This window comes from Podarcis bocagei (assembly GCF_964188305.1).
Source record: "Podarcis bocagei genome assembly, chromosome: 13".
Lineage (NCBI taxonomy): Eukaryota > Metazoa > Chordata > Lepidosauria > Squamata > Lacertidae > Podarcis > Podarcis bocagei.
Genome location: NC_138138.1, coordinates 56503814 through 56515515, shown reverse-complemented (window position 1 = coordinate 56515515; position 11702 = coordinate 56503814). Strand labels below are relative to the sequence as shown.

The 11702-nt window shown below is 53.7% G+C and overlaps 1 protein-coding gene and 1 long non-coding RNA gene across 4 annotated transcripts in view; one reads left to right on the top strand and one right to left on the bottom strand.

Moving 5' to 3' along the window:
• LOC308572294 overlaps nt 1–9016 on the top strand; it is a 79904-nt gene extending 70888 nt beyond the window's left edge. Inside the window, exon 3 of the long non-coding RNA XR_014001676.1 lies at nt 8186–9016. This is a non-coding gene — a long non-coding RNA (uncharacterized lncRNA). The remainder of the gene's footprint in view (nt 1–8185) is intronic.
• The window catches only part of KIF1C (kinesin family member 1C), a 54132-nt gene continuing 42927 nt past the window's right edge, over nt 498–11702 (bottom strand). For all 3 annotated transcript variants that reach the window (XM_081167742.1, XM_081167744.1, XM_081167743.1), the window contains 7 exons: nt 10892–10971; nt 10602–10696; nt 9023–9106; nt 7120–7300; nt 6713–6785; nt 4095–4736; nt 498–3167 (listed from right to left, as the gene is read on the bottom strand). In XM_081167742.1, coding sequence (XP_081023868.1) covers nt 2409–3167; nt 4095–4736; nt 6713–6785; nt 7120–7300; nt 9023–9106; nt 10602–10696; nt 10892–10971 — 1914 coding nt within the window. In that variant the 3' untranslated portion in view covers nt 498–2408. The remainder of the gene's footprint in view (nt 3168–4094; nt 4737–6712; nt 6786–7119; nt 7301–9022; nt 9107–10601; nt 10697–10891; nt 10972–11702) is intronic.

Below are 11702 nucleotides of genomic sequence, written 5' to 3'. Positions count from 1 at the left end.
CAGGAAACATACTTGCTCCATCTTTCACGTGGCAGCCCTGAAGATATCGGATGTTGGCTCTCTCCTCTTCTCCAGGCTAAACATGCCCAGCTCCTTCAACCATTCCTCATCAGGCTTGGTTTCCACACCCTTAAACCCTTAATCCTCTCGGTTGCCTCCTTCTGTGCCCCTTCCAGCTTGTCAATGTCCTCTTTAAATTAGGGTGCCCAGAACTGGACACAGGACTCCAGGTGGGGTCTGACCAAGGCAGGATAGAGTGGGATTATTCCTTCCCTTGACCTGGACACTAGACTTCTGTGGACGCAGCTGAGAATAGTATTAGCCTTTTTTGCTGCTGCATCACCCTGTGAATCGATCCTTTTCACATGTGCAGCTGTCAAGCCAGGTGCCCCCCATCTCAAAGGAGGTGATAAAGACCCCCCCCATGCCAGCCCAGCACCCCACACCCACATCACCCCTCAAACCGCCAGCGTTTGCAAGGAAGGGAGGAGAGTCCGTTGAGAGATGCGGCAGGTTGTCCCCACCTTTATTGGAACAGGATAACAGTAGAGGGTCTTCAGCCACATTTCCAGGGGCAGCAGCAGCCACTCAGCCCCCCACACGCACGCACGTGGACACACACAGACAGGCACCCCCTGCCCCATACATACTTCCCACAAATCCCTCTCACGAAAGGGAAGGGACCCACAAGAAAGCCCTCGGGGGACACAGCACAAAAAGCAGTTTTGGAAGGGCTGGACAGACCCACTTAGAACCCTAGAATTGTAGAGTTGGAAGGGACCCCCAAAGGCCATCTAGCCCAACCCGCGCTGTGCTCGTGCAAAGCTTGTGGGGGTGGGGGAAGAGAGTGCGCCATGAGGCTCCCCCCTCTTGGGGTTCCACAGGATTGCTGGTCGGGGGCAGGCCTTTGGCTGCAGTGAGAAAGCAAGGGGGTCAGGGGACAGTAGCAGCCAACAGGCGGAGCCGAGCCCCATCCACCAGCTTCAGTGGTTTTTTGGGAGGGTGTTTGTGTGTTAAAAATAGGATATTGCAGCCGCAGAGATAGGAGGCTTGCCTCTCTTCCGCCCATCTCCCCAGGAGAAAAAAAAAAAGCCCCATTGAACGATAATTAGACATCTTGCCCTACTGGGTGTCGTAGGAGTAGCCCCGTTTCATAGAATTGCAGAGCTGGAAGAGACCCTGAGGACCATCTAGTCCAGCCCCCTGCAATGTGGGAATTGCAGCTGAAGAGGGGCTTCCTCATCCCAGCCCCCAACCCGACCCAGAACTAATAGAAGAAAGATTGACAGCACGTGAGTGGCACTGGACAGCAGAGTAAAATCAAGAAGAGATCTTCCTGCCCCCTGCACAGAGGGCAGGAAAAACTTTTTTTTTTGGTGGGGAGAAGGCCTTCTCAGTGGCCACAACCTTGACCTTCAAAGTGGACTTCAACTCGCCCCCCCCCCCCCGGCAGTATTCCAGCCACAAGCAGAGTGTGTGCTGCTCCAAGACAAAGCGTGTGACAGCAGCCCTCAATAGCCCGGCCAGAGAGGTTTCCTCAGCCCCATATGTTCCCCTTCAACAAACAGGCTGTTCCTTGGGGTGGGGAGGGCAGGGCAGCACCACTTAAAAGGGGGCCAATGTGCTCCAGCCCCCCTGCCACACAAAGTGGGGAGTGGGGGCGCCCCAACGCAGCAACCGCCCCTCCACCAGCAAGCCAAGGGGGGGCTGAACTGCGCCTCTGCCCCACTTTGGAATTGTCTAAAATAGGCAGGCAGGTCCCTCATGCTTTGACTTTAGGGAGAGGGGCAACTGGGGTGTGGGGGAAGCCCCTCAGCCCCACATGCCCACATTCTTACCATGGCCTTCTCTGGACAAACCCACCCACTCTTTCCTTATAGACTTGTAGAGGTGGAAGGGAACCCCAAGGGTCCTCTAGACCAACCCCCCGCGGTGCAGGAATCGCAGCCCAAGAATCCCTGACAGGCGGACGCCCAACCTCTGCTCAAGAGGAAGCCCACCACCTTCCACGGCCGGAAGGCCTCTTGCGCCAAACTCTCCTTGCACAAACCCTCCACAACCTCCTCTATCGCACAGCCTTAAAACCAAACAGCAACCCATCCTTTCCCCCTCCTAAACCCGTTCCTATTACAAAAAAAAGACACCTACGACGACCTCTTTGGCTTTCCCCGCAAGAAAAGACCCTGCTGATCCGACTCAGCACCTCCCGAAACCGCAGCAGCGCTCAAAACACCCACCCTCCATCGCCCAAGTTTCCCTCGCCCCACAAGAAGGAAGCTCTGTGCCGCAGAATCACGTCCGTCCATGGCAGGCGGGCAGCCGTCCGGGATCTGAGGCTACTGCTGCCCCCTCCCTGCGCGCCCCCATTCCTGCTTCCGCCTGGCCAGGGAGCGCCAGATCATCCCGGGTCACACGGCGCTCTCGCGCTCTTGCTGCAGGTTGGGGGCTGACCTCTGCCGGCGCATGCGGGGCGGGGGGCCGCCGTCTGGGGCGTTGGGGGGCCGGTGCTGCGGGTAGGGTTGGTGCTGGCGGGGGTAGTAGTTGTGCTTGCGAGCTTGGTAGTGCTCCTGCGCAGGGCCCCGCCTCCCGCGCGCCTGCCCGCCTTCCAGCGAGTTGCGGCGCGGCGGGGTGGGGCGGCGGTTCTGCTGAGGCGCGGGGCTGCTCTTCCGGGCGGGGCGGGGGCTGGCGGGCCGCGGGGGGCAGGACTCGGCCCCCTTCTCCTCCTTCGCCTGGCCAGCGGACGGCTCGCCCTCCACCATGAAGGCGGAGCCAGGTGCCCAGGAGTAGCGGTGCTGGGGGTTGCTCTTGAAGGGGAACCGCAGTTTGCAGTCCTGGGGGGGGATGAACTTGCCCGGGGCGGCGTGGGGCTGGGTGCGGCGCAGGGCTTTGGCCAGCTGCTGCTGCTGCAGGCTCTGGAGCCGCGCCTGCTCCTGGCGCAGCCAGCGGAGGCGCCCGCGGCGGAAGGCCGGGTCCTTCTCCATCAGGCGGGAGACGCGGTCGCAGCAGGTCGGGGAGGGGGGGGACGGGCCTCTCCTCTCCTCCCCGGCCTCCCTGGGGGTCGGGGAGTCCTGGCCACCCGCCCCGTCCTCCTTGGGGTCCTCCTCCGACGGAGCGAGCCCCTCGGAGAAGAGCAGCGAGCCCCACTCGTTCTCGAGGTCTTCGTCCTCCTGGGAGAAGAAGAAATGCAAAGGTCTGAAGATTTCATGACAGCCTTTTTTGTAATGCAATGAAATAAACTAATCCAAATGGAAACAGAAATAAGAACTTCTGGTTTTCTGCCTGTCCATTGCATAGAAGAAATAATTCAAAACATTCACTCTAGGGAGGCATCCAACTGTTCTACTTTCTGTTAAGCGATGTTTTCCCAAACTCCAGACCCAAATGCCTCTCCATTCATTCATTGTCCTTTTCACACAAAAAGTCCAAAAGGGGTTCTCTAATTATTGTTACTGTCTTCACCCACATTGGACTAGATGTCCCTTCCAACTCTACCATTCCATGATTGCTGTCCTCAGCTGAGACTCTCTGTGCCGGCACCCTGCTGCCAACTTCTGGGCATCTGCTGCCCAGCCAGATGGATAGCCTCACTGAGCCACATGGCCCCTGATGATAATAATAATAATATAATAATAATAATTTATTATTTATACTCCGCCCATCTGGCTGGGTTTCCCCAGCCACTCTGGGCGGCTTCCAACAGAACACTAAAATACAGTAACCTATTAAACATTAAAAACTTCCCTGAACAGGGCTGCCTTTAGACGTCTTCTAAAAGTCTGGTAGTTGTTTTTCTCTTTGACATCTGCTGGGAGGGCGTTCCACAGGGCGGGTGCCACTACCGAGAAGGCCCTCTGCCTGGTTCCCTGTAACTTGGCTTCTCGCAGGGAGGGAACCGCCAGAAGGCCCTCGGAGCTGGACCTCAGTGTCCGGGCAGAACGATGGAGGGTGTTTTTAGGAAGCCGCTACAATTTCTGCCATAAGTCTGAGGCCAGATTCCTATTCTGGTTTGTGTGGGAATAGAACATTTCTCTGCAACACCATTCTTCACCTTACCATCACTGCCCCCCAACCCCCTTGCAGGCCCCCCAGCTCACCTGGGCTGAGATGGGGATGACACGCTCCATCTTGACCACACGGTCCCTCAGCGCCCGGATCTCCTCGTCCTTCATGTTGTTCTGGATCTTCACCTCCTGCAGAATGTCGGTCAGCTTGTCGATGTGCGCCCGGAGGTCGTCCACATCCGCGCCGGGGGTGCCTCCCGTGCGGACCTCCGAGGAGCCCCCTCCTCCTCCGCCCCCTGCCGTGCCGTCAGCCTCGCCCACGCCCACCGTGTCCCAGACGTCGCGGGCCACGGCGCGCCAGCTGTCGCGCTCGTTGGGGTCGCGCTTTCCGTAGAGGCGGCACAGCTCCTTCATCTTGACAATGCTCAGGGCCTCGATCTCCTGGCGCGAGTGGCGGAAGTCGTTGAGGGCCACCTCGTAGCAGATCTCCTTGACCGCCTGCATCTTGAGGTCGGCCAGGGTCAGCCAGCGGGGGTCCTTCGCTGCCCGCCGACGCTGGGGGATCTGGTAGACGCGGAGCGGCTCCCGCTTCTTGCCCGAGCTGGGCAGGCCGCAGCGGCGCACGATGGTCTGCACCTTGGTGGCCGGGAGCTTCTCGCGCAGGGATGAGATCAGGCGCCAGCTCTCCTCGCAGGAGCGCTTGTCCGAGTCGTCCCCGCTGTCGGAGTCTGCGTACTGGGGAGACGGAAGGAGAGGGGGGCGCAGCTGAGTTTCTGCAGGGGGCAGTGGGGACTGTACTGGGCAAATCCCAGAAGTACTCTGATCTTAATGGTTTAGTATTCAAGGGTTTAGCAAAGCGCCCTTCTTGAAAAGATATTCTCATATCTCCTTTGTATACCGCCTTAATCGACAGGCCACGGCATAAAACACATAATGTAATAATAATAAAAGAGAAGTGGGTGGGACAATACCTCCACTGCTTTAAAAGACTATAGTTTAATAGCCAAAGGCTTGGTTGAAGAGGAATGTTTTCGCCAGGTGCCTAATGAAGGCTCACGGCAAATCTCCCTGGGAAGAACATCCCACAAGCAGGGAGGCACCACAGAAAAGGGCCCGTCCTTGTGTTGCTGGACCTTTCGTGGAAGAGGCACAGGAAGACGGGTCTCGGATGAAGATTGCAGGGTTTGGGTTGGTTCCTATGGGGAGAGACTATACAGTGGACCCTCTGGATATGGACCCCAAAAAGTCCGCATCTAGAGGTGCTGCTTCTGCGCACGCGTGCGGTGCAATAGAGTGCTTCTGCACATGCGCAAAGCGCTTTTGTGCATGCACACGCAGTGAAACCCGGAAGTATACACTTCTGAGTTTGTCGCGTTCGTAACCCAAAAGTTACGTTACCCGAAGGTAACGTAACCCGAGAGTCCACTGTATTGGGGTCCTCAGCTGTTTGAAGTTTTATAGGTCAAAGCCAGCACTTTGAATTGGATCCAGAAACTAATTGGCAGCCGGTGCAGTCGGACCAGGATTGGCGATATAGGCTCAAGCTATATCTGGCTGCCAAATTCTGCCCCAGCTGAAGTTTCCGAACCGTCTTGTGAGGCACCCTATGCGTAGGATTCAGCAGCACTGCTTCCCCCGACTGCGGAGTCAGAGTCAGTGCAGCCATTATATGCTGAAAAACGGTTTTGCCTTGGTGAGCAGAGCTCCAGTCTCTCTCGCTCACACATACAGAATAGGTTTGTGTGTGCTTGTGTTTGATTTCATTTCCCACTGAGCCACATGGTCACTCAGTGCTATTAGTGTATATACAAACGTTCAGCTCATTTAATACTATATAGAAGCTTTGCTCTCAAGCTTCTCACAGGTGAAGAGTATGTTTTTTGTTTTTAGAAACATTTATTATTTGTAAAGGGAATATTTTGTACGAGTTAATATTACTTTCTCAGCCTTTTGCGGCTGTGCTGAGTCTTTGCCCTTTTGTCCTTTTGGGCTGTGTGACCCTTTAAAATTTAACAAGTTAGTAACTTTTTAAAGGGACGCGGGAGGCGCTGTGGTGTAAACCACAGAGCCTAGGGCTTGCCGATCAGAAGGTCAGGGGTTCAAATCCCCATGACGGGGTGAGCTCCCGTTGCTCGGTCCCTGCTCCTGCCAACCTAGCAGTTCAAAAGCACATCAAAGTGCAAGTAGATAAATAGGTACCGCTCCGGTGGGAAGCTAAAGGGCGTTTCCATGCGCTACTCTGGTTTCGCCAGAAGCGGTTTAGTCCTGCTGGCCACATGACCCGGAAAAACTGTGTGCGGACAAATGTTGGCTCCCTTGGTCAGTAAAGCAAGATGAGTGCTGCAACCCCAGAGTTGTTTGCGACTGGACTTAACTGTCAGGGGTCCTTTACCTTTTAACTTTTTAAAAATTGATGAGTTGCAAAAAGAAACACCGGGTGGTGGTGGGTGCATAGGGGCCGCAATCAGCCCCAGAAACAATATTGGCTTTGAGATTTATAGGCAGAGATGGAACTGGCTGACCAACTGCCTGTTTGCTTCTGGCCTGCAAACTCTCTGCACCCGGGACCACCCCCTCTCCAACAGAATGGCAACAAAGAGGGCAGCCTATCGGGTGCTGCTCTGTAAAGTGGGTCACTCCTGCCCTGCCTGCTCCTCCCGCCCTACAGTGGGGAGATATGGGGCAACAGAGACATGTAGACATGTACACACCAGTCTTTGCTGCTCCAGAAGCAAGTCCGCCTCCTCCTTCTCACGACGATATTGCGTCTCCAGGTCCTGAAGCCTTTTTGTAAAAAAAGGGTGATGGGGAAAAGGAGAGGACAGAAACACTAAATTGTGACAGAGACACAGGAGAGGTCCCACTCCACAAGTCACAAGAAACAGCCCCCCTCTTCCCTACAGACCTTCTGAGGTGCTGAGATCGGCAGAGGGGGTCCCCTCTTGGTTGTTCCTCCACCCCCAGAAGCTCAAAGGGGGTGTGCATGTGACCCAGGACAGGGCCTGCTCTGCGGTGGCCCCCTGAGCTCTGCAACTCCCTCCCCACAGCGGTGCGCCTGGCACCTTCACTGTGCAAGCTTCTGGCAAATGATATCACTGACTAGCCAAGACTCGCCCACCTCTTCTCCATCTCCAGCTTGATGTCGATTCCTTGCTTCTCCAGCAGCTCCCGCTGGGCAAAGTTCCAGTCAACTGGCTCGGCCTGGCTCTCCGCGGGGGTGTTGCGCTCCCGTTCCAGCCGCGCCTGCTCTGGGTGGTTGAAGCGGAAAACGTGGTTCTTGCCCATGACAATGCGGTTCCCTAGATAGGGAGGAGGAGATGGGAGGAGGGAAGGAGACATATCAACCAAGGAGGAGAAAGAATTATTAGGGGCCACTGCAGAGCAGGCCCTGTCCTGGGTCTCACGCACACCCCCTTTATAATAATAATATTATAATTTATTATTTATACCCTGCCCATCTGGCTGGGCCTTACCAGCCACTCTGGGCGGCTTCCAACAAAACACTAAAATACAATAATCTATTAAACATTAAAAGCTTCCCTAAACAGGGCTGCCTTTAGACGTCTTCTAAAAGTTTGGTAGTTATTTTTCTCTTTGACATCTGGTGGGAGGGCGTTCCACAGGGAGGGTGTGCCACCACCGAGAAGGCCCTCTGCCTGGTTCCCTGTAACTTGGCTTCTTGCAGCGAGGGAACCGCCAGAAGGCCCTCAGAGCTGGACCTTCTGGGGGTGGAGGAACAATTATTGCTCTGAAGGCATCCATATTTCAGGGTGTGCAGACGGTGTTTATGGCGGTACCCACAGAAACTAGCCCATGCCTATGTGTGGCAGCCATTGCTCATTATGGCATGTATGTTCTGCCTTTTTTTTCTCCAGGTAGGTAACCTCCCCACCTCCCCATTTAACCCTCCCCCCATAACCCTGCAAGGTAGGTTAGACTGAGAGCACGTGACCGGCCCCCAAGGTGAGTTTCATGGCCAAGTGGGGAGATTTGAACCCTGGTCTCTCCCGGGTCCTTGTAACCCAACACTCTAATAAGTGCTGCACCACCTCTGGCTTTGGGGCATGTTTTTCCTGCACAAACACGTCACACACAGAGATGGGCCCAAGGAGAGTCTTGCGGGAAAGGAGGCACAATTCTGCTCTGTTTAGATCAGGATCCTCCCATTTGATGGATGTTTAAAGGTAAAGGGTAAAGGGACCCCTGACCATTAGGTCCAGTCGTGGCTGACTCTGGGGTTGCGGCACTCATCTCGCTTTATTGGCCAAGGGAGCCGGCGTACAGCTTCCGGGTCATGTGGCCAGCATGACTAAGCCGCTTCTGGCGAACCAGAGCAGTGCACGGAAACGCCGTTTACCTTCCCACTGGAGTGGTACCTATTTATCTGCTTGCACTTTGACGTGCTTTCGAACTGCCAGGTTGGCAGGAGCAGGGACAGAACAACGGGAGCTCACCCCGTCGCAGGGATTCGAACCCCCGACCTTCTGATCGGCAAGTCCTAGGCTCTGTGTTTTAACCCACAGCGCCACCCGCGTCCCTTAACAATCTCACTGTATACAAGTGACAATAAAGTATTTCAATTTCAATTAATTTCAATTTCTTATTACCCTTTGATGGATCTTTAGGTGCATTTTAATGAACAGAGTGAAATATTATGAGTCATTGCAAGAATGAGATGTGCGTGTGTGTGTCTAGCTTATTTTTTAGTTGTCATCCTGTAAATACTGTTTTATACATTATAAATGCCTTTTTGATTTGTGAACCAGCTAATATGACATATGCTGTAATTGGTACGTTCAGCTTATTTTTTAGCTGCCGGTTTGCAAACAGTGTTTTATAGTTCGCAATGGTTTGACTGATGATTCGTTAATTGCACTGTGTGATTTATACCGTTCCGTTATTGTCATTTATTGTTTGCAAGCCGCTTCGGGGTTCGCTTGATTGGAAAGCAGCACAGAATTCCAATAATGCAACTGGCAAATCGAGCCTATTGCTCACTGCACCACTCGGGAAAAGCTGACCTGATCTCAGCACCTGTGGCTCCAGCACCTGCTTCCCGTTGACGTAGGTCTCAGCACCTTCGCACGGCTCCAGGGTGACGACCACTGAAAGAGGGAGGAGGGGGAGGCAAAGGTCAGGGCACCCTTTCCCGGAAAGGGTGGGCTGGGTGGTGGTGGTAAGGAAGCAAGCAGCACCCGCTAGCACCCTCTCTACCCCCCCCCCACTCAAGACCCCAGGCCTTCTGGGGTTGCTTTGCTAGGGGGAAAAGACCCCACTGGGATGTGAGATCGGAAAAAAACAGGAGCACTTCTTCCAATGGCCTCCCTGATTCTATAAACTCACCCCCAGGGGCCCCTACCCTATAAAATAAGCGTTGCTCAGAAGAGCGGTTTGCATGACCCACTGAGGAAGATAAAATTTGAAAGCGTGACATTCGAAAGCACACATATTCAAAAGCCAATTGGGAGGAACTTTCTGACAGTAAGAGGCAGTGGTATAGGTCTCCTCCGCTGGGAGGTTTCTGAGCAGATGAAGAAGAAGAGAAGTTTGGATTTGATATCCCGCTTTCTCACTCCCTTTAAGGAGTCTCCAAGCAGCTAACATTCTCCTTTCCCTTCCTGCCCCACAACAAACACTCTGTGAGGTGAGTGGGGCTGAGAGACTTCAGAGAAGTGTGACTGGCCCAAGGTCACCCAGCAGCTGCAGGTGGAGGAGCGGGGACGTGAACCCGGTTCACCAGATTACGAGTCCACCGCTCTGAACCACTACACCACACTGGCAGATGATGTCAGGCTGTCAGCTGGGATTCCTGCACTGCATGGGGCTGGGCTAGATGACCCCTGGGGGTCCCTGCCAACTCTACAATTCCATGGTTATTACTCTTTGTTCTCGTTTCGTATTGCTAACTGCCCTGTGGTCGTTGGCTGAGGGTTGGCCTACACATTTCATAATTTATAATAGTGAAGATGATTCTATAAAACTACTACATGGAATCATCTAATCCTTTCCCCTGCAATGCAGGAATCTCAACTAAAGCATCTGAGATAGACTGCTTAACCTCTGCTCAGAAACCTCCAAGGAAGGAGAGTCCACAACTTCCCAAGGGAGTCCCTTCCACAGCCAAACAGCTCTTACTTGTCAGGAAGTTTTTGCTTACTTTCTTTCTCTTATGTGGTTTCCTAAACTCACTTTGCCCGGGGATACTGGCTTCTCAAAGTCTGGTAGCCATTTACACCTCCAGTGGCCCCCACCCCCCGCCACTCTCTTGCCCCTTAGCGCTGCTTCCCACCATTAAGTCCTCCTGCTTTGGGAATCACTGACGTACAGCATGAGAGACTGAGAGGGTGGGAGGCAGCTCAGGCCCCAGAGTCAGCGGACCCACACACTGACACCTCCCCGCACCCCTGCCAGGACCCACAGACACACCCCAGTACCTGTTGGCATGTGGCCCCACGGCGAGGCCCCCCTGCTCCACGCAAGCACAAAAGAAATGGGAGAGGAGGAGGAGGAGTTATTACAGAAAAGGAACTCGGGATCCCAAAGGGAGGCGGCCCTCCAACTTCTCGAAGGTGCCTGTGCTCCTTAAACCACCCGGCTCACCTTCTCCAGACTCGTTGGTGACGCTGCAGAAGACACAATGCTGCTCTCTGATGAACTGGCCCGTCAGTTTGATGTCCACGTTCTGCTGGCCAACTCTGCAGGGAGAGAAGGAAGGGTCCCCGGAGAGAGGGAGAAAGGGAGAGAGACGGAGATGTTTTTTGTTGCGAGCTGCCCTGGGCTCTTTGTACAAATACAACTTTGATTAATTAGTAATATGAATAAGGATCAGCTCAGAAGGACCCCTTTCGCCTCTCCGTCCCACAAAACCGCCACAGCCCCGAGGGCCTCACCGGGTGATGCCGTCCTTGATGTGGTAGAGGAGGCACTCGGACATCAGCGGATCCTCGTTCAGGTTCACGAGGTGCGGAGTCTGCGTTAAGACAAGAGGCAGGCAGAGATCAACGGAAGCCCTCCTTCATACGGCCAGATGCCCTGCCCTCCACAGTCGGTGCTGAATAGTTTGTTTAAATGTTAGGGTTAGTTATTGTTTCGCAGGATGTGTACCATTTGAAAAGCCAGGGTGCAGATCCTGACCTAGTTTTTACAGCTGTGTAGCAGGTGCTGATAAGTCACTGTAGTTAGCTGTGTCAGCAATTGTGAATATAATGGGCAGTATGTACCTTACTCTGCCCTGGTGGATAGACGGGTGACGATTATAGTCACTACGTAAGATGTATGTTTGGGAAGTGGTTATTAAACCTTGCAAAGATATATTTGCGTCTCTTCAGTGTTTCCATCTGTGTGGTCCACTCTGCACGCACTCTGCGACATGTTTCAATGCCCAATAGTCGGAGGCAGCAATAATAATAATAATAATAATAATAATAATAATAATAATAATAATAATAATAATTTTATTATTTATACCCCTCCCATCTGGCTGAGTTTCCCCAGCCACTCTGGGCAGCTCCCAATCAAGTGTTAAAAACAGTACAGCATTAAATATTAAAAACAGGGCTGCCTTCAGGTGTCTTTTAAAAATAAGATAGCTGCTTATTTCCTTGACATCTGCTGGGAGGGCATTCCACAGGGCGGGCGCCACTACCAAGAAGGCCCTCTGCCTGGTTCCCTGTAACCTCACTTCTTGCATTGAGGGAACCG